Below are 17,948 nucleotides of genomic sequence, written 5' to 3'. Positions count from 1 at the left end.
CTTTTAATCCTTTGTGATGCGTAGTGTCCACCATTTTCCATAACGGCACTAGCTACAGTTGAAAGGTGTCATTCATAACATATTACATTTCATTTTTGTCCTGGATTCTAGGACAAATTCCTTAAAATGACTTGAGTTCAGTATAGGGCTTCAGCCGTTACACCACTCGAACAGTTGTTGTCTTTGTTATACATGACACCCTCGTACTTACCTGGATCTTATTTCCTTCCATACAACCCCCAAGTCACTTTTGGTCCTTTTTGCTGGTTCTAGGACAAAACCCTGCTAAATACGGCGTACTTAAGTGAGTTTCGGTCCTGGATCCTAGGACAAAAAGTGTTGGGGTTAAGTGTTGCACTTCCTTCGCTGTTTGTCTCCTTCTGCAGTTTTGGCTTCTTCGGCTGGGGGCCTCCCTGGTTACGGTGATCTCCCGCCGAAACGTCCGTGGAACTGGGCGTCATTGGTGTCAATTACGCCGCTTCGTGAATGGCTACAGTAAGAAGGCTGTATTTGCAATTACGGTATAGAGTTATGTTCTGTACTAAGTACGAGGTTTGGTAACGAGTACCAAAACTTGTACAAATGTTCTGTACTTCTAGTCACGCGCATGATGGTCGAGTCGTTCGGATGAGTATGTCTTGAAGAGAAGTTCTACATTGGGCTGCGATGTCTTAACTGGAAGACGAAAAACGAGGAGTGAAAGAGCAAACTGCTCGGACGGAGGGTTGAAGGGCACACTCTCTAACTCCAATCACCGGTAACCTAAAAAAAGTTCCCGCTTACTTTCCGTAAATTAACCGGGGTAAGTCTTACCGGTAAGGGTAAGTGCGAACACTAGTGAAGATTCATACCCGATATCCGCCATGCACCCGCAAGACACTGGACAGCGTTCATTCCGAGAGTCATTAAAGCAACATTGAAAATCAGCCTCACGTGTGGGATCAATAACATTGATGGGGTCCAATGTTGCGTGATCGCTAACATTGACGCAATGTAAATTTTCCAGACGTGAAATTTCATGTTTGGAGCGACTGGCTCACAACAGCTCTCATTTCAGAATCTACCGGTAGAAAGCAAGCGCCCGCGCGCTCGCTCCGCCTCCGCGTCGTGCGACCGTCTGCAGCGGTCACCCGCTCAACCTTATTCTAATGTGTGCATGTCCTACTGCGGTGCTTATATGCATGTGTGTACTACGTATGCGGGAGCAAACGCCTTCCCAGTCCGTTGCGTTGCGTCAGGTGCGATGCGTGTTGCATGCAATCGAATGCGCTACCTTCTAAGCAGGCGTAAGCGCTTTTAATGCGCCTCTAGCCAACAGCGCAGTTAGGTTAAAGGGGGAGGGCGAGCGAACGCGAGCGCGAGCCTCGCTGAGCGCGCTCACCGATCGTCAACACCCGCCGATCAGGCGGGGGCGGGTCTGCGCGAGCGAGCGAAGGCGAGCGCTGCAACCCGATAATTTTTTTCCTAGACACCGCGCCTGGCCGAGCCGAGGACTTAGCGTAAGGCACGAGGGGGTGGGGCAGGCCGCACAGCGGCGCCCCCCCCGAGCGAGGGGCGGCCCCCCCCGAAGTGCCGTCGCTAAGTCCGCAGGCGAAAGCCAACGCGAGAGTGTCCTGCCAGCTAGGAATAGACAACACGTGGCGCCCAGGTAGAGCTGCGCGTAGATCCCGTAGAGCCCATTCTCCTGCTGCATGTGTCGGCGGCGGCGACTCGGCGCGTACACCATGACGCGCTTGCCGCATTAGCGGCGGAAGCTGTTGGCGCACGCCCCGAGTGATACAGCGTGCTTCGCTGTCGTGCCGTCGAGCTGTCGAGCTGTCGAGCTGTCCACTATTGTCAGATTGGTAAACCAAATATTCTGCTACGAGAGATACCGTAACATTGCGCAATGTTAGGCAGAGGCACCATTGTTGCGCTCAATGTTACGCAACGCCAACATTTAAATGTTGCTTTAATCAGTGCCGTTCATTCCAAGTTGAGAGCCCCACCAAAACTCTCCACCAAATCCCCCGGCTTCATTCACGCCATCTTGGCTAGCTCGACACGGACGTCGACAGTCTCCCGGAAGGCGAGCTTTCGTATTCTCCACCTACGCCTCGACGCTAAGCTTGCTTAATTGTACGCTCATGAGCTCCACCGACCGGCCGATAGAGAAGACACCGCCGAAACGCGCTGGCCAGTGGTGGCGGTCCCCGAGGCGTCGTATGTAAGCGTAGCGTTGCGCGAACAAGTCGCTTGAAGTTTACCGGCACTGCCCCAGTACAAGCGCAGGAACCTGCTGCTCTAATCGTGCAGCCCATCAAGCTCAGATGGTTGGTCGGCAGCGCTGGCAGCAGCAACAGCAGACCATGCTCTTCAATAGCTTTGCAGCAACGTCTCCTCACAGCAAGCCAATGCCAACCCACATGCATGGCTGGCCTCACAATCAACGCAGACAAGCTCAGCGACGCACACGTCCAGCCACCGCGAGCAAGCAAACACGCAGGTCGAGGCACAGGGGGGGTCGACCTCAAATCGCCCCGGATCAACCGCAACCTCCTGTCTCTTGCAGGCATAGCCAGGCCACCTACGTTACACGGACCTCGTCACACACTCTCTATCCTTATACTGCGCCACTCAGTACATTTCAAACCGTGAAGCTAGAACAATACAAGCACGACTTCAGGGGGTGTTATCTATCCATCAGATTTGACAGACTCTGTGGAAATGGGTCCACCGCTCGTGCGTGGCCGAGCAGCTCCACTCGTCCGGCGTCATTCGCATTTTCGCTCCGTGGGCCGCACCGCTCGCTCGCTCGCTCGCTCTCCTTCCTTCCGCCCCCGCCCCTCCTCCCTCTCAATCTCTCGATCTCCATGGCGAAGAGCAAGTCCAAGACCCGCGACGTCAGCAACAGCTTCAGCGCCAGCTTCGACGGCGAGCAGAACGGCGTGAGCCCCGTGGCCGTGTCGCTCAGCAGCGACTCGGAGCACCTGTGCGCGTCGCCCGGCTCGGTGCGCGCGCCCACGCCGCTGAGCGTGGGCACGGACGGCAAGGCCGAGCGCTCGCACTGCCTCGTCATCTACACGGGCGGCACCTTCGGCATGGTGCCCGATGAGAACGGCGTGCTGCACCCGAGCAGCGGCTTCCTGGAGAAGAAGATCAGCGAGATGGACGAGTTCAAGTTCGAGAACATGCCGCGCGTGACGGTCAGCGAGTGGAAAAACCCCATCGACTCGTCCGACATGTCCCCCTCGGACTGGGGCACCATCGCGCGCGAGATCGAGGCCAAGTACTGGGACTACGACGGCTTCGTGGTGCTGCAGGGCACCGACACGATGGCCTACACGGCCTCGGCGCTGAGCTTCATGCTCGAGTACCTGGGCAAGCCCGTGGTCATCTCGGGCGCCATGATCCCGCTGCACTTCCCGCACAGCGACGCGCGCCGCAACCTCATCATGTCGGTAATGTGCGCGGCGTCGCTGGCCATCCCCGAGGTCTGCATCTACTCGAACAACAAGCTGCTGCGCGGCAACCGCACCACCAAGGTGGCCAACATGTCGGTGGACGCCTTCCACTCGCCCAACTTCCCGTCGCTCGCGGTGACCGGCGTCGAGGCCATCGTGGACCAGCCGCTCATCCTGCCGTACCCGCGCTCGCGCTTCCGCGTCTTTACCGACCTGTCCACCAACATCTGCGTCTTCCACCTGGTGCCCGGCTTCGACGAGGAGTGCATCGAGGCGTACATCGAGCGCCACAACGCCACCAAGGACAAGGACAAGCGGAAGGCGCTCGTGTTCGCGCTGTACGGCACGGGCAACGCCCCGCTGCGCAAGGACGGCTTCCTGCGGCTCGTCAAGATGGCCATCGACGCGCAGATCCCCGTGACCATCACGTCCCAGTGCGTGCAGGGCCGCACCCAGCTGGACACGTACGCTACGGGCGTGAACCTGCTCAACATGGGCGTGATCACGTCTCTGGACATGACGATCGAGGCCTGCATCGCCAAGCTGGCCTACCTCATGGGCAAGGGCTTTGAGGGCAAGGAGCTCAAGGCCAAGATGGAGACGGACCTGCGCGGCGAACTGTCCATCGTGGACGCCGTAGCAAATGGAGAGGAAATGAGCCGCACGCGCCAGTACCGCAAGACCGTCGTCCGCAGCTTCGCCTCGCACTAGGATGCTGGCGCTTTAAATGTTGACACGATATAGAAATTGTACTTACTTGATTTGTTTCGGTTGTATTATATCTCGCCAGTTTTTCCTTGATAATCGAGCTGCGTTCACGATACCGAGCGTTGATGCAAGAGCTCTTTATAATAGAGCAGCGCACTCTCCTGTGAGTCGTATTGGTGTGAAGCAGAGAAGTACACGTACGTGTATTGACAAAGATTTCTTTGCACCGAAAAAAATGCTAACCCAGCTCTGAGGTTCTGTTCTATGGGATCGTCTAAGCCAGGGCGGGGATGGCCTGCGGGTCCGTGTTGAACATCTTGGCGAAGTTGCCGCCGCCGTACAGGTACTCGGCCATCTCGTCCACCGTCCACTTCTCGTCACGGTACGTCGTGAATCCACCGGGCGCGCCACCCGCAGCCTTGTGGGCGTCCACGAACTTGTAGAAGTGCTCGCGCATGGTGGTGATCGAGCTGTCGGCGAACTTGAGGTCGAACGAGGACGTGCGGATGTCCCAACGGAGCAGGTGCAGGCGGTCGTCGTGCTTCCAGGCCGAAGCGTCCGGGGTAACACCCTGGGCGTAGGCGCCACCCCAGACGTCGATGAAGCCAGAGGCCGAAGCGTCCGGAAGCTTGGGGACGAACGCCGTGTTGGAGAAGAGCTCCCAAGCAGTGGAGTTGTCCAGCGGGGTAGAACGCGGTAGAGTGACCGATGCAATGTAGAAGTACCGACGCGGGGACATGGTCTCCTTGAACAGTCCGGGGGTCGAGATGTCCTCCGAAGCCCAGAAGTCATACTCGCTGGTCGTGAGCTTCATCGACGCCGGCAGGTTCTTCATGAGCGACCCCAGCACGGTCTTGGCCTCCTTGGACGAGCCGTAGAAGAAGCCCTTGAGTGTGGACGACGTCTTGATGCTGAAGCGGATGGACACCAGGTCGTCGTTGTCCGCGCTCAGAGCCCACTTCTGCGTGCCGATGAGGGCGTCGACGTTGTCCTGCTGCGACGGCGTGGCGTTGGCGTTGAACTCGATGGTGTAGTTGGTCACGCGCATGGACGGAGGTTCGAGCGTCTTGATCTTGAAGTCCAGCACCACGCCCATGGAGCTCGCGGCACCGCGCACGCCCCAGAACAGGTCGGCGTTCTGTTTGGCGCTGGCGTCCACAATGGAGCCGTTAGCAAGGGCCACGCGCACAGCCTCAATGTTGTCCAGCACCGTACCGCTGGCGCGCGACAGAGTGCCGAAACCCAAAGCGGCCACACCGGTCATACCGACATCAGGGCAACGACCGTGGGCAGCGTGCGGTTGAACCCTTCCCACATGTACTTGTACTTGGCGGCCTCCGAGATCATGACGGGGCCGCCGTACGAGAGCAGACCAGTGGACGCGTCGTACTTGAGGTGCTTGAGGTACTTGAGGTTCATGACGAGAGCGCCGTCGTTGCGGCCGAAACCCATGCTCGAGAACGAGCGGTTGCCACCCAGAGTCGTCACCTTCACGCCGGCGTCGGCGGCACACTTCAGGGCGGCTGAGACCTGTTCCTCCGTCTTGGGGAAGGCGACAGCCGAAGGAACGGGGTTTACACGCGAGATCCACGGCTGGATGTCCATCGTCCAGGTCGAGGTCTTGGGCACCGAGTTCTCAATGCCAGCCTTGTCGAGACACGAGCCGATGTCAGCCTGGGCGGCGACGGAAGCGGTGAGGGAGCAGAGAGCGAAGATCGCGGGGCTGGAGGCAACCATGATTGCCGAATGCCCGGGTTGCTGTCGGAGACTTGAGTGCTGCGCGGCCAATGCGGAAGTGATTAACGTTTTACACTGTACTTCGTAGTTCAGCTAAGCCCAGAATCTTTTGGACAAGGGAGGAAACAGGAACCGGCACGGCTTTGAATCGCAAAGTTGTAAGGGGGTGGCAACCGTTCCAGTAGTCCCAGCTCAAGATCGACAGATCATGGCTTTTTCCCAGCAGCTACGCGACGAGCATATTCGTCAGTGGACAGCATTCAAGTTATTCAGCTTAATTGCACCGCTTCCGATCACTACAGTCCGTCTCGTTGCCTGACGTACATTGTTGGCATTTCGGTGTTCGATGTTTACTACTTATAGGAAGAGTGTCTCCGTGCCGTAGTAATCTGACATAGTAAAACAATATAACCAACGGAGTGACTCATACGTGCGAAGTGTTTTTATAAACCAACGATCGTGATACGCCTTTTATTGAATCTGCTCTATCTACGATCTCTCTCTACTTTCGTTGATATTCCCTCTTTTTTTCTAGTCACTTAGGACTTGTATCGCTAGCGTTGCTAACCTCGGATAACAGCGAGGTTTGGAACTCGCTCACCCCCGAGGGTTCACGTCGCTCATGAGCTCTCTCTCTCCACCAACGCACGCCAAATACTACAAAGCAGACCAGCGTGCAATACACCAACACTCCCGAAGCCATCGCGATCGCGAATGTCACCACCCACAGTACAACGATGGCCCCTTTCTCCGTCAAAAAGTTTGTTGTCGTGATCTGCGCAGCCACGAAGCCGCACGCCACCCCAAGCGCTAAAGTCACTAACAAGAGCACGGTTCGACCCTTGCGAGTTGCAGACTTGCTGCTATAACCCGCAATCACCGGTCTAACAGGGCCATCTCGCCGTGCGAATAGCCCAAATACTTGACGATCGCGGTAAAACGTAACCAGAGGCTCTGCGAGGAGTACAACCACCGGGATACAAGCGCCAATGATCACAGCGGCCAGCAAGAACGACTCATGGGCCAATCCACAAGAACACTCGAGCGCTTTGCGCACGATGCGGAAGGTGACGACATCACTGCTCCCGCTGCCCTCCACACTGGTGGTTTGAAGACGCCTTGAGCTCTTGTTGCTGGTCGTTTGCCCGTCCGAGCGAATGCAGAGGCTCTCATTCGAGCCAGAATCCACACCCAGAGCACAGATTCGTAGCACACACGTCGAGCACAACCACGAAAGGTTGTTCGCTAGGTCCCATTCGTACTGGAAAATAGTGTTGTTGCTGTCTTGACTTGATCCCGAAGACAAAGAAGCTGATACGCTCGAAGCGATGGTGTTCAACGCGCCGTTATCAGCGCTGAAGTCTATACGAAAACTGTGAAGTCCTGGGTCAGGTCCGGATAGCAGCGATACATGCCACTGAATCGGAATAATCGACGACAGACTGTACACACCACCGTTGACAGGCTCAGTCAAAGTCACTTTCGCCGTCGAACTTTCGAGAGATTGCGATCCTGCCGAGCTCGAACTCAAACTTGAAGTTGACTGGGAACCAGAGCTTGAAGTCGCGTTTTCGTAGGATGTTGCAGCCAGACTTGAGGTCGAAGACTGGGAAGAACCTGATGCTGACTTTGCGACCGAGTGAGAAGGCTCGGCTGACGAAGATGAGATTGCTTCTGGTACTGTAGTGGACGGTGACGAGGTTATTGGTGCTGACGTACTCGATGAAGGAGACGTGCTCGGTGAAGACGATGGAGACTGCGATTGCTGGGTTGGGTTGCCTTCTGATGCCGACGGTTGTTGTATCTCCGGGGCATGCCTCGTTGCAGCGATCTGAAGAATCTGGAAAATGGCTTCGATCGCTGTATAGGTGCCGTCGGAGGTTGTCGCCAGCTTCACTGCTGTTCTCACCTGTCCACTTGTTGGGAGGTCGCAAACGTAATTGGATGCAGGAACACACAGATCGGTGCTGTCACTGCATGTCCACCCCGTCGGGCACGCGGATTCTCCTCCAGCAGCACACTTCTCCGATGGATTCCCATCTGGAACGCACTTCCTGGCTCCGTGGTTGTCATCCTGTCGGCATTTCGAGCCTGCAGCACACACGGCTGAATCGTCACTGCAGTCGGCGTAAAATGCCAGGCATTGCACACTTTCACTCGTCAGCGGCAATGAAGCAGCAACGGTGGTTGCTCTTCTACCTCCGCGTAGAAAGCGTGGTGGCTGTCCTCCCGTCGCCAGATAATTTTTGGATGTCACTAGCTGCCCGCCGCTCTGGTGTGTTTCCAATCGTCGATTCACAACTGCGACCGGCACATTCAGCACTTCAGAGCAGCAGTCTCGAATCGCATACAGTCCACACAGCAGCAGCGCCACCACTACACGAGGGCAAGAAAAAAGTGTTAGCTTAGCTCCAGCAAACAGAACGAGAACAATATTTTAGACGTACACAATGCAACCAGCAGCACGAGGAAGCGATCGCCGCGCTTATACGGGTGGTGACGATGCGCCGCGCAGATGCCAAACAGTGGGTGAGCATTCTTCCTGCACACCAACACAGAACAAGTAAGTATGAACATCAAACGCCACCTTATCATCCCCCATAGCGTACGTACATGTAAACACGTAGATCGGGGCTCCACGACCTGCGCATCCGCACTCGCTGCGCTGCGAACGCCTTCTTTGCTCGTTCGCCCGAGTCGGGAGCTTCCAACGGATCATCGCTGGCTTGCGAGCCATCATCATTGATAGCTGGCACGCTCGGCAAAGCGCTCTCCGGTCCCTCGACGGGCCTCAACTCGCTCAGGATGCGACTGCGGCGCTTCTTTCTCGGCTTTCGATCTCCTTTCCTCGGCCTTTCGCTCTCCGGTCCCTCCTCGCTCTTGCGCTCGTCGCTGTCTCTTCCCCTTGCGTATTGATCGTCCGAAGGCGTCGTCACCTCCGGCGCCAGCAGCGAGCGACGAGGTAGCGAGTCCCCCAACGACCGACGAGGGGCCCCCGTGTGAACTGCAGCTGGAGGTGGTGGGGGCGGCGCTGCCGGACGTCGAGGACGACGGAACGGAGGCAGCATGGGCGGACTCGGCCTCGACTCTGGCGATGGTTCCGGACTGCGTTCAGCGAGCTCCAAGTCGTCTTCGACTGCCGAGACGCGAGACCTGCGCTCCATTGCTCATGCGATACCAGTGGGTAGATTGGTGCCGAGTCCTGCGTGGCGCAGGAAGAATGGATAAGTGAGCGCGGATCGGATCGCGACTCGGATGGACTGCCCCGCCTGACGTGGCTCCGTTACCAACTCCCGGTGCGTGTCACCCCGGCCGAAGCTCCTGGTCACGGTCTCTGCTTTTGAAATGGGTGGGTTAGTTCGCCACGTCGGCCGACACCAAGCACAGAGTGAAGAGGAGCCTCACATGGATGCACTCGCCCAGCTGCTGATTGTCGTGTCGCTGGTTTTCACGCCGATCGGGTGTCTCGAACGAAATTCCTTGAAGCGCGGCGGGATGCAGGTCAGAACCATGCACGAACACTCGACACTGAGGGCGGAAAACGCGCGTGGCGTAGCGTGCTTCAGAAGAACGGGATCGGTAGGTTATGGTGAACGTCATGCTGACCAACATGGCTGCGGATTCAGCGCCGGGGGTTGCGCCTATCGACAATGCCAAGTGGCTGCGCTTTGTGTGGCTGGGCTCACCTCGACGTTCAGAGGTGACCTGCAGCGCATTCGTGGATCGATAGGAGGTTTAATATGGGAAACAAGCCACCAGGGGCTCGTAAAGGCAAGACGGGCACGAAGTAACATGGTTGTCGACGAATTGGACGCCTGCTTCATCGTTTAGAGGGCGAAGTCACAGGCCTAATGGCAAGTATTGCCGCCCTACAGCTGGTTAACGAACTCGGAGATCTCGAAGTACTTGAGCTTCTCCCAGGCGTACATGACTTTGTCCGTCTTGGTGTACCCGAGAGCGGCGTAGAAGGCCTGAGGCTTCTCGTTCGAGGCGGCTGTCGTCAGGAATATGCGCTTGATTCCGTTCTGGCGCGACCAGCTTTCCAGCTCCGCCATTAGCTTGCGGCCGACGCGCATGCGGTGGCAGGTTTGGTCCACGTACACGCGTCGCACCTCCCCGACGGCTTTGGATACGCGCTTGAGTCCCGTGATGCCGACGATTCTGCTCGATCCTTTGGTCGTCGCGACCGCGATCCAGAAATTCCCGCCTAGGGTCATGTGGCTCGCTTGGATGTCGGCCAAGTCGGTGGTCAGGTCGCTGCGAATGCGCTCTCCCCACAGGTAGCGGTAGTCCAGGTTCTTGTCGAACACGACCAAACCCTCGATGAAGATCTTGGTGACGGCGGCGTGGTCTTCAGGACGATACTGACGGAATGTCACCTTGATTTGCGTATCGGTGGTCATGGGGGAAATAGTAGTGGAAGGGAGTTAAGTGCGACGGAGCAAATGAAATAATGAAGCAGTGGGGACAATGACTATTAGTGCTGTACCCTACTGGTAGGTTAGTCCTCCTAACCTGTACACCAGGAAACCTTACTCTGCCTTGTTGTGGGGTCATCGACTGCAACAACATCAGGATTCACCATCTTCAAAGAGCGACTGCTTGGGTAGGTAGCCTATCAGAATGGTACAGAGGCCATCAATCATGATGATTGAAGGGATAACGTCAAAAGGTGTATGCGTTGGGAAAACGTTTGTCAATAGGTGTAGTGGTCGTGGGCGTCACGTCGCGTCATGTCTCATCATACACGTACTGACAAACGTTTTGGTTGCCGCGGTATTTCGGCCGAGGTCGGGTCATACAGACTCAGGATCGAGCTTCCAAGCACAGTAGTTTATTAACGACACGCTCGTAGCGAACACGGTCAACTAATAATAGCATATAGAGCAATTGTACTCGACAACTTCGCTATTGTAGCTACAAGGAACTACCAACGCAAACCGCAAGCGTATATAGCATGGCTATACTAGGAAGGTTTTGCATCTGAATTTCGGAGGTGAAGGAGCTCTAGTGAGAGCCCCCAACCGGGGGAGAGTGTAGGTATTGTAGAACTGTGGCAACGCTGAGGCCTAGCTACAATGGATAACGACGTTCATTGTACCGTACAATTCGCTATCAAAGTCATGGACACCACGAACCGGGCTAGTTGCATCAGGTAGAAGCCTTCCTAACCCCGAGTTTTATGGATTTGGATCTAAGCCCACACACCAGTCACCGCATTCGTTGTTGATGTAGCTTTATCATGCACCTTAGTGCGCTTGGAACCACATACACCTACTGTCATACCGACAACCTAGCATACACCTAATAGTGAACCGCTTTTGACAAAACGTCTCAAATTCATACACCTTTTGACGTGTTCCCATGATTGAATCATCGCGTTTTGATGAGCGCGTGTTTGGCCTTGAAGGCTTGATTGAATCATCGCGTTTTGATGAGCCCTTGAAGGCAAGAGTCATCGGCTCAAACAACCAATCTTCTCGTTTTGATGAGCGGTCAATCGTTCAGGGATAGATGGTGGTCGACGTCGTTAAAAAATGCTGACTGAATTCCCTTCGTTTTACGTTGAACGCCTTGAAGAGCAGTTTTCGCGAGTGTTAGAACCGAGTGCTCCGATCTACAACTGCTTGACGAGCTTGTCGACTTGAAAGTATTCAGGGTCTTCCCAGAAGTGCACGACCTCGTCGACCTTGGCATATCCGAGAGCAGCGTAGAACGCCAGCGCCTGCTTCTTCTTCGGGTTTGTCGTGAGAAACAGGCTCTTGATCCCGTGCTGCTTCGACCAGCTTGCTGCGTCATGAGCTTCCGACCAATTCCCATGCGTTGGCAGCTCGAGTCCACGAACAAGCGGCGCACCTCGCCCACAGTCTCACTTCTGCGTTGCAGGCCGATGATGCCGACCACCTTGCTCGCTCCACCTTTCGTTGCCACTGCAACCCAAAAGTTGCCACCGGGACTCGCCTCGATGTCGGCGAAGTCGTTGGTCAGGTCCTTGCGCAGACGCTCCTCCCACAGGTAGCGATACTCGAGGTTGTCGTCGAACGCCATCAAACCCTCAACGAAGATCTTGGTGATGGTGGCATGGTCTTCGGGGCGATACTGCCGAACTTCGATGGTCGGGCGAGGCGATGAACTGTTGGTGATGCTGGAGACTGCCATGCCCTGTAGTACGAAGCTCGGTCCTAATCGGAAGCGGGTGAATGAGATAATGAGGGCACACTCAGTTCCCTTTGCTTTGATCCATGGTCTTACTGTCCTCGTTTGGATGAGTGAATCGATGAGATGCACACTGCTGCGACTATCGCAAGCGTGACAAGATTGATCTTCTGGGTGGAAGAGGGCCATCTCATGATATGGCTTGACGGCGTGGTTGCAATCTTTGCTGAGGTGACGCTAAACCTAGCCAGATATTCTGTTTCCCACCCTACCTACACTCTACAGCACCGATCATGTTGAAGTGATAATGAGACTGGCGTGAATGATCACGATAAACTGATAGTTTCTTCTTCACTCTTAGTTCAGGACGTCTATGGTCTAAATGGATACTCCCGTCTCACTGATGTACTTGGAAGTCTTGGAAGCCTGCTGCAGCAGTGACTCGATCGTTGAGTGCATATCTGCGGCTGTGTAGAGGTGCGAGGAGAAGCGCGAGCTCTGACTGCTCGCGCTCTGGCTGGACGTCGTGCTCTCGTTGTCGCTATCGTACTTCCACGTCGACGACCCGGGACCGCTCATACCTCCCAAGCCCAGGCCGCGCACCTTGGCGTATGAAAGACTCGTGAGCCGATCCATCGTCTCTGCTTGAGAAAGTGGAGGCGAGTCTACCACCGCCTCACTGTCGATATCATACAGGTCGACGATCGAGTCCGCTCGTCGAGTGCTGCCCCTTGAATCGCAGGACGAGCCGAACGAGTGTCCAGCGCGAGCACGGGGCTTGAGGAACGCGTGCGACTCCATCGACAGCGCCTCCAGACGTGCGCTGATGTTGCGTAGTAACTCACCAATGCTCGACATCCACTCGTGAGAGACATGGCTGCTGGCAGGCACGTGATCCCGCTTCCACAAGTCCAGCGTAGCCACGCAGTAAGCCTCTCCATCGGTAGACATTGATCCAGCGGCGTCAGCACCCGACGAATAAATGGGGAAGCTTAGGAGCGATACAGCCCCCTGGTCTGTGTGTAGCGGGTGCGCACGGAAGCGCGGGTCGTGCTCCATCTCGGCCACGAAGAACGGGGAGCGGTGGTGCACTGCGTACGCACTTACACTCTCTTCACGAGGAACAACATCATCCACCGTCACGGGGGAGGCCTCGAGCTCTAGTAGCTCATCGTCCAGGTCAAGTTCGGGCTTGTTGGAGGCGGTCACGAGGCAGTACACTTCGTAGCTGCCCACAATGTTGATACTGCAGCCATGCCACTGCGACGCGACATCCAGAACACGTCGAGCGATCTCCTCGAGCTCAGTGTCGTGGCGCATGAACACCAGAGAACGAGCGTCCACCTTGAGTCCCGATACTTCCACGTATTTCGCGCGCGCCATCTCCGCAGTCGTGCGATCGACTGGGGCCTTGGGAAAGATGTTGTACCAGTTGTAATCCAGCTCGTAGTCTGGCTCAGGCGTCTTCAGCTGCACAAACTGCATCATGGAGTTCGTGCACGAGGTTGCGCGAGGCTTAGCCACCGGTTGCACAGGCTCCAGCTCCAGCTCTTCCTCCTTCTCCTCGGTGGGAAACAACGAGTGCGTCGGCGCCGAAGTCGACAGAGGCGTGATGAAGTTCAGTGGCTTGTGGCTCGTGGACTTGGCCTGCGGTTCATCTATCAATACGGTCTTGGCACGTCGAGTGCGCATGGACTTGGTCATGGCCGATTCACTGTCGTCAAGGTCAGTGCGGTCGGCAAGCGTCGCGCGTCGATTATCAGGAGTTGCAGTGACGAAGCTGCTCGTGGCGCTCGTGTTGGAGGATGTGCTTACGGCAGACCCCTGCGAGAGCTGTGACTGCCGAGAGCGCGCACGTCTCCGGTCAGTGGAAGACCTTGACGACGTGGCCAACGCAGGGTCCAAGCCCAGGTCGATCTGTACCCGGCCTGAAGACCTTGATGAGGTTCCTCTGCTGCTTTGGGAAGTGACAGGAGCCGCCGGTCTGCTGGCCTTGTGCTTGGTCACCAACGACTCCAAGCTCGGGAACTGGAACACGTTCATGGTCGTGGTCTCAGGCGCCTTCGGCGCTCCAGCTCCGTCCTCGTGCGCAGCGTCTGCCGCCGCCTTGTGCATCGCCGCCACGTTCGCCGTCTCTCCATACAGACACTGCGAGCACACGCGCTTCTTGCGGCGCGAGAGCGACGGCGCCGCCGCCAGCACCGACAGGCACTGGTTGCACACAATCTTCTCGCACGACTCGCAGTGGCGCTTCCATCGGAACGGGCCAAACTTCCGGTGGCAGACGCCACACGTGCGGCCGCCCAAGAACATGCTGCCGCGCAGCATGTTGGGGTCGCAGTCCTTCGGGTCGTGCTGCGGCTCGCGCGGCTGCGAGACCGTCGCGTTGCCCTTGACCTTCTCCTGTCGGTAGGCGTCGATAAACGGCTGCAGCCTTGTCAGACACAGCGCGTCGTGTCGAAGCCGCAGCTTCTGCTGGTGCAGCATCTCCTTGGCCTCGTCGTCCGCCGCCGCCTCCGCCTGTCGGGAGTCCAGTGAGCAGGTGAGCACCACCTCGAGTGTGACGCTGCTCTCCTTCTGCTGCTGCTGCTCTTGTTCGTCTTGGTCCTCGCTGGGGGGCAGCTCCTGGATGATGTACGTGATGCTGAACTCGTTGGTCGCGAGTCTCTCGGCTCGGAAGTCGTGTCTCCTCTCGGCGAACGCGGGCGCGCTCACGGGGCGGTACAGATGCAGCAGCGACGGCACGGAGACGGGCGGCTCGAGCCCGGACGGCTTCCTCTTGCTCGTGTCCGAGCGCTGCAGCTTGGTGGACAGCGTGTAGCCCAGCAGCACGTAGTTGTCCACGCTCTCGAGCAGCACGGCGTGCTTGGTCTCCTGCTGGTGCTGGGCCGAGTACGGCTTGAGGCGCGCGTACTGCAGCGCTACGTTCTCGCGCTCGCTGGTCGAGTGCTCGAGCGTCGGGTAGCGCGTGATGCGCCCGCCCGACACGTACGTGGCCGGCAGCAGGCGCGCGAGCAGCGACGGCGTGTCATCCCGCCCGAGCAGCGCCGTCTGGCCCGTGAGCACGGCCTCCACCTCGGCCAGCGAGGCCTGCAACGGCCGCACGGCGCGGAGGCTGTAGCTGCGCTGGCTGCTGCTGCGCCGCGCGCTCTCGTAGAGCTTGGCGGCCTCGTCGGGCAGCGAGCCGATGCGCTTCCAGCGCATCGGCTGGAAGATCTCTTTGGCGCGCGCGCGGCCGCAGAGCCGAGCGTGCTGCTCGTCGTCCACGGGCGCTAAGGACATGAGGGCGAGGCGAGGCGAGAGCGCTAGTGGCGTGGCGTGGCGGGGCTGAGGAGCTACAGGTATGGTTCCCTATCCTATCCTTGCCCCACTCTTTATGCCACGCACGGAAAGGACACGAGAGTCGGTAGGTATTCAGCACCTGCATCCCCTCGCGTTCGTAATATCGGCTTATACAGGTGAAAATGTGTAGAGGTCATGTTTGCATACTGAAGAGGAGAGCTTTGCTTCTGTATTCTTGTAGTGAGGTATGCGGGCTTCGACGCGACAGCAGTTGGCTCGCCTATGCTGGCAGATGGCAGCGCAGGAGTCCGAGCCTCGAGCCTCGCGCCCCCATGCCAATGCTGCATGCCCTCGGTGGGTGGATAGGCTACGTACACTTTCGGAGCGCAGTCATGCTCACGCTGGATCGATTGCATGGCCGTACACTGTGTCATATCATGCCAGTAGAAGCGCTTTCGCGTCGTTCGGTCAAAGCAAAAGGTGTTCCAAGGGTCTGTCGGCCTTGGCGAGCGCGATTTGAGCTCAATTTTCGTCTCCGGCGCTGTCGGAGCTCTGCACGAGTGTCCGAGGTCCGAGTGGCGGCGCGCCGCGGCAAAGTGGGAGAATCATCGTCTTACCTGTGGCGTACAGAGGGGGAGAACCCGAGGGCAGTAATGGATCGCTTTGTCACGCCGAAGGCTCCCGAGTTGAACGCGGCCAACGTGGCGTTTAACGTTCGATGGATGAAGTCCTGCGGCTGGAATCGGCGAGATGAACGCGCCGGCGCTGCCTGCTGGCGAGAGGCACGACAAGATGGGGCCCAGCAGCTGAGAAGGAGTCGGCTCGCAGGTGGTGCTGCCGCACGGTGAAGCAAGCAAGCTGTCTGTTGTTGCTGTTGCATGACGGCCAAAACGCCATCCGATCCTGCACTCACGTCTCTGGCGGGGCCGTGAGGTGACGCACCGAGAGGATAACAGCGACCGTGAGTGATTGGGGGCGGCCTTGGGAGGTGACATTGCGAATTTCGGTCGGGGCTGGTGACTTCAACTCCGGCTGCCCAGAGTCGGAGTGGTAAGCACCAGAGAGGGGCAGACCGTAGCGTGGCTCGGTGTACAGTGCTACGTACTCCGGGATTACAGGTGGAAGCCACGCCTGCTGCAGCCTGCAGGAGGCACCCGATGGCGTCGAGTGCCTGTGAGGTATCGATACAGCGAACAGCAAGCTGGTTTCTTGACAGTGCTGCCTCCAGGCCTTAGCAGATGGGCAAGTGCGGGAGCGCGTACCTTACCCGACGCCAGCAAGAAACCTACAGGTGAAGGCGTAGAAAATATGTGCAGTGCAGTACAAGTACGTTATTTGCCGAGCAGCTCCATTAGACATCCTAGGCACTCAAGGCGATCGTCCATGCGGTCAGCATTGCTTGCCACTGTGGCTTTCAAAGCGGATCCAATGTTGATCGAATGTCGTTCGTATTAGATCCACCACCACCCTCCCCGAACAGTGAACCGTCCTTAATTGAGAATGTCAACTTCAACTTGGTTCAACTTGGGTTCACTGGAGCTAAGGAAGTTGTGTCCTTGTAGTGTTCAAGCCAAAGGCACTGTAACACGCTGCATGGACGTCTTTATCTTGCTTGTAAGAAGAAGAAAAAGGCACGGAGAATCTCCCAGTTGAGGCGACTGCCTGCCTTCGAAGGATATCCGAGATCCCAGATCCCAGATCTAGGTATCTGTTGCCCCCGGTGGCTTGCGGAGGGTCCCTGATTTTTAGAGACCCTCCACCATTGGCACACGCTGTCCGGCCGCTCACTTTGCAATCTGCTCCGCGACTCCCAATCCAGCCCTCCTAGTCCCCAAGGTCCAAGCCCAAGATGAAGATCTTCGCCGTCGCCGCCGTCGCCATCGCCGCGCTTTCGACTGTCGACGCTGTCGAGCAGGCCTCCGTGCACCTGCGCGTCCACAGCACCAAGGGTGGATGCACAATCACGAACGAGTCGCAGTGCGACGGCCAGAATTGGACCGGCAGCACGTGCTGTGCCGACTCCAACTACGAGTGCCGCTGGTCGGACGATGGCCAGAACGTCAAGCGCTGCCAGAAGAAGTGGTGGAGCCAGCCGAACCAACCGAACTCGGGGAATAATGGGGGGTCGTGCACGATCACCAACGAGTCGCAGTGCGACGGCCAGAACTGGACTGGGAGCAAGTGCTGCGCCGACTCGAGCTACGAGTGCCGCTGGTCGGACGACGGCCAGAACGTCAAGCGCTGCCAGAAGAAGTGGTACTAAGTGCCCAAGCAAGTTCGTCTCCATGAGCCAGGCTGTAACACGCCAGCATCCCTCGTTCCCGCACTCCTGTTTACTTTCGCTGGCTGTAGCTGGGAGCTCCACTTTATGAAGCGCAGATACGATCTGTAGCGAAGTTGAATGAGTAAAACCTGAAAATGGATGAAAAACACTTTGAATGTTCATGTACTTCCGTATATTTCGATCGTGAAGCGAGAGTAAGCACAAGAAGGTGAATAGCTCACAGCTCTCGTCGAAAGCTCGCTCTACGCGTGCGTCGAGATCTCCAGATGGTGTCAGCTGGCTGCATCGAGCCCCTTTGGAGCAGTCGACGAACCAGGCACAGCGAGTTGATATCGCAG

At 57.2% G+C, this 17,948-nt stretch overlaps 8 protein-coding genes across 8 annotated transcripts; 2 read left to right on the top strand and 6 right to left on the bottom strand.

Moving 5' to 3' along the window:
• Window positions 1–2,852: 2,852 nt before the first annotated feature.
• PHYSODRAFT_253447 (L-asparaginase, type I) lies at window positions 2,853–4,154 on the top strand (the record flags this gene model as incomplete). The annotated part of the gene is made up of 1 exon (XM_009524074.1): window positions 2,853–4,154. One exon carries the CDS (start codon window positions 2,853–2,855, stop codon window positions 4,152–4,154), a length of 1,302 nt encoding a protein of 433 aa, XP_009522369.1.
• A 271-nt stretch (window positions 4,155–4,425) lies between these two features.
• On the bottom strand, window positions 4,426–5,888 carry PHYSODRAFT_253342 (hypothetical protein; the record flags this gene model as incomplete). The annotated part of the gene is made up of 2 exons (XM_009524073.1): window positions 4,426–5,343; window positions 5,418–5,888. The coding sequence occupies 2 exons, from the start codon at window positions 5,886–5,888 to the stop codon at window positions 4,426–4,428; spliced, it is 1,389 nt and encodes a 462-aa protein (XP_009522368.1).
• A 535-nt stretch (window positions 5,889–6,423) lies between these two features.
• PHYSODRAFT_489572 (hypothetical protein) lies at window positions 6,424–7,311 on the bottom strand (the record flags this gene model as incomplete). The annotated part of the gene is made up of 2 exons (XM_009524072.1): window positions 6,424–7,172; window positions 7,263–7,311. Coding segments are annotated over 2 exons (798 nt in total), but the record flags the coding sequence as incomplete, so codon positions are not given.
• A 1,062-nt stretch (window positions 7,312–8,373) lies between these two features.
• On the bottom strand, window positions 8,374–8,956 carry PHYSODRAFT_488369 (hypothetical protein; the record flags this gene model as incomplete). The annotated part of the gene is made up of 2 exons (XM_009524071.1): window positions 8,374–8,430; window positions 8,546–8,956. 2 exons carry the CDS (start codon window positions 8,954–8,956, stop codon window positions 8,374–8,376), a joined length of 468 nt encoding a protein of 155 aa, XP_009522366.1.
• Window positions 8,957–9,757: 801 nt separating this feature from the next.
• On the bottom strand, window positions 9,758–10,291 carry PHYSODRAFT_298104 (GCN5-related N-acetyltransferase-like protein; the record flags this gene model as incomplete). The annotated part of the gene is made up of 1 exon (XM_009524070.1): window positions 9,758–10,291. One exon carries the CDS (start codon window positions 10,289–10,291, stop codon window positions 9,758–9,760), a length of 534 nt encoding a protein of 177 aa, XP_009522365.1.
• Window positions 10,292–11,505: 1,214 nt separating this feature from the next.
• On the bottom strand, window positions 11,506–12,047 carry PHYSODRAFT_327842 (hypothetical protein; the record flags this gene model as incomplete). The annotated part of the gene is made up of 2 exons (XM_009524069.1): window positions 11,506–11,718; window positions 11,745–12,047. The coding sequence occupies 2 exons, from the start codon at window positions 12,045–12,047 to the stop codon at window positions 11,506–11,508; spliced, it is 516 nt and encodes a 171-aa protein (XP_009522364.1).
• A 375-nt stretch (window positions 12,048–12,422) lies between these two features.
• On the bottom strand, window positions 12,423–15,326 carry PHYSODRAFT_488937 (hypothetical protein; the record flags this gene model as incomplete). The annotated part of the gene is made up of 1 exon (XM_009524068.1): window positions 12,423–15,326. The coding sequence occupies one exon, from the start codon at window positions 15,324–15,326 to the stop codon at window positions 12,423–12,425; it is 2,904 nt and encodes a 967-aa protein (XP_009522363.1).
• Window positions 15,327–17,130: 1,804 nt separating this feature from the next.
• On the top strand, window positions 17,131–17,663 carry PHYSODRAFT_285307 (putative lectin). Its single transcript, XM_009524067.1, has one exon. It carries the CDS (start codon window positions 17,176–17,178, stop codon window positions 17,587–17,589), a length of 414 nt encoding a protein of 137 aa, XP_009522362.1. The 5' UTR covers window positions 17,131–17,175; the 3' UTR covers window positions 17,590–17,663.
• The last annotated feature ends 285 nt before the right edge of the window (window positions 17,664–17,948 follow it).

This window comes from Phytophthora sojae (assembly GCF_000149755.1).
Source record: "Phytophthora sojae unplaced genomic scaffold PHYSOscaffold_3, whole genome shotgun sequence".
In the NCBI taxonomy this organism is placed as follows: Eukaryota; Oomycota; class Peronosporomycetes; order Peronosporales; family Peronosporaceae; genus Phytophthora; species Phytophthora sojae.
The sequence above is the reverse complement of the archived record's forward strand: the minus strand, read 5'-3'. Positions and strand labels throughout refer to the sequence as shown.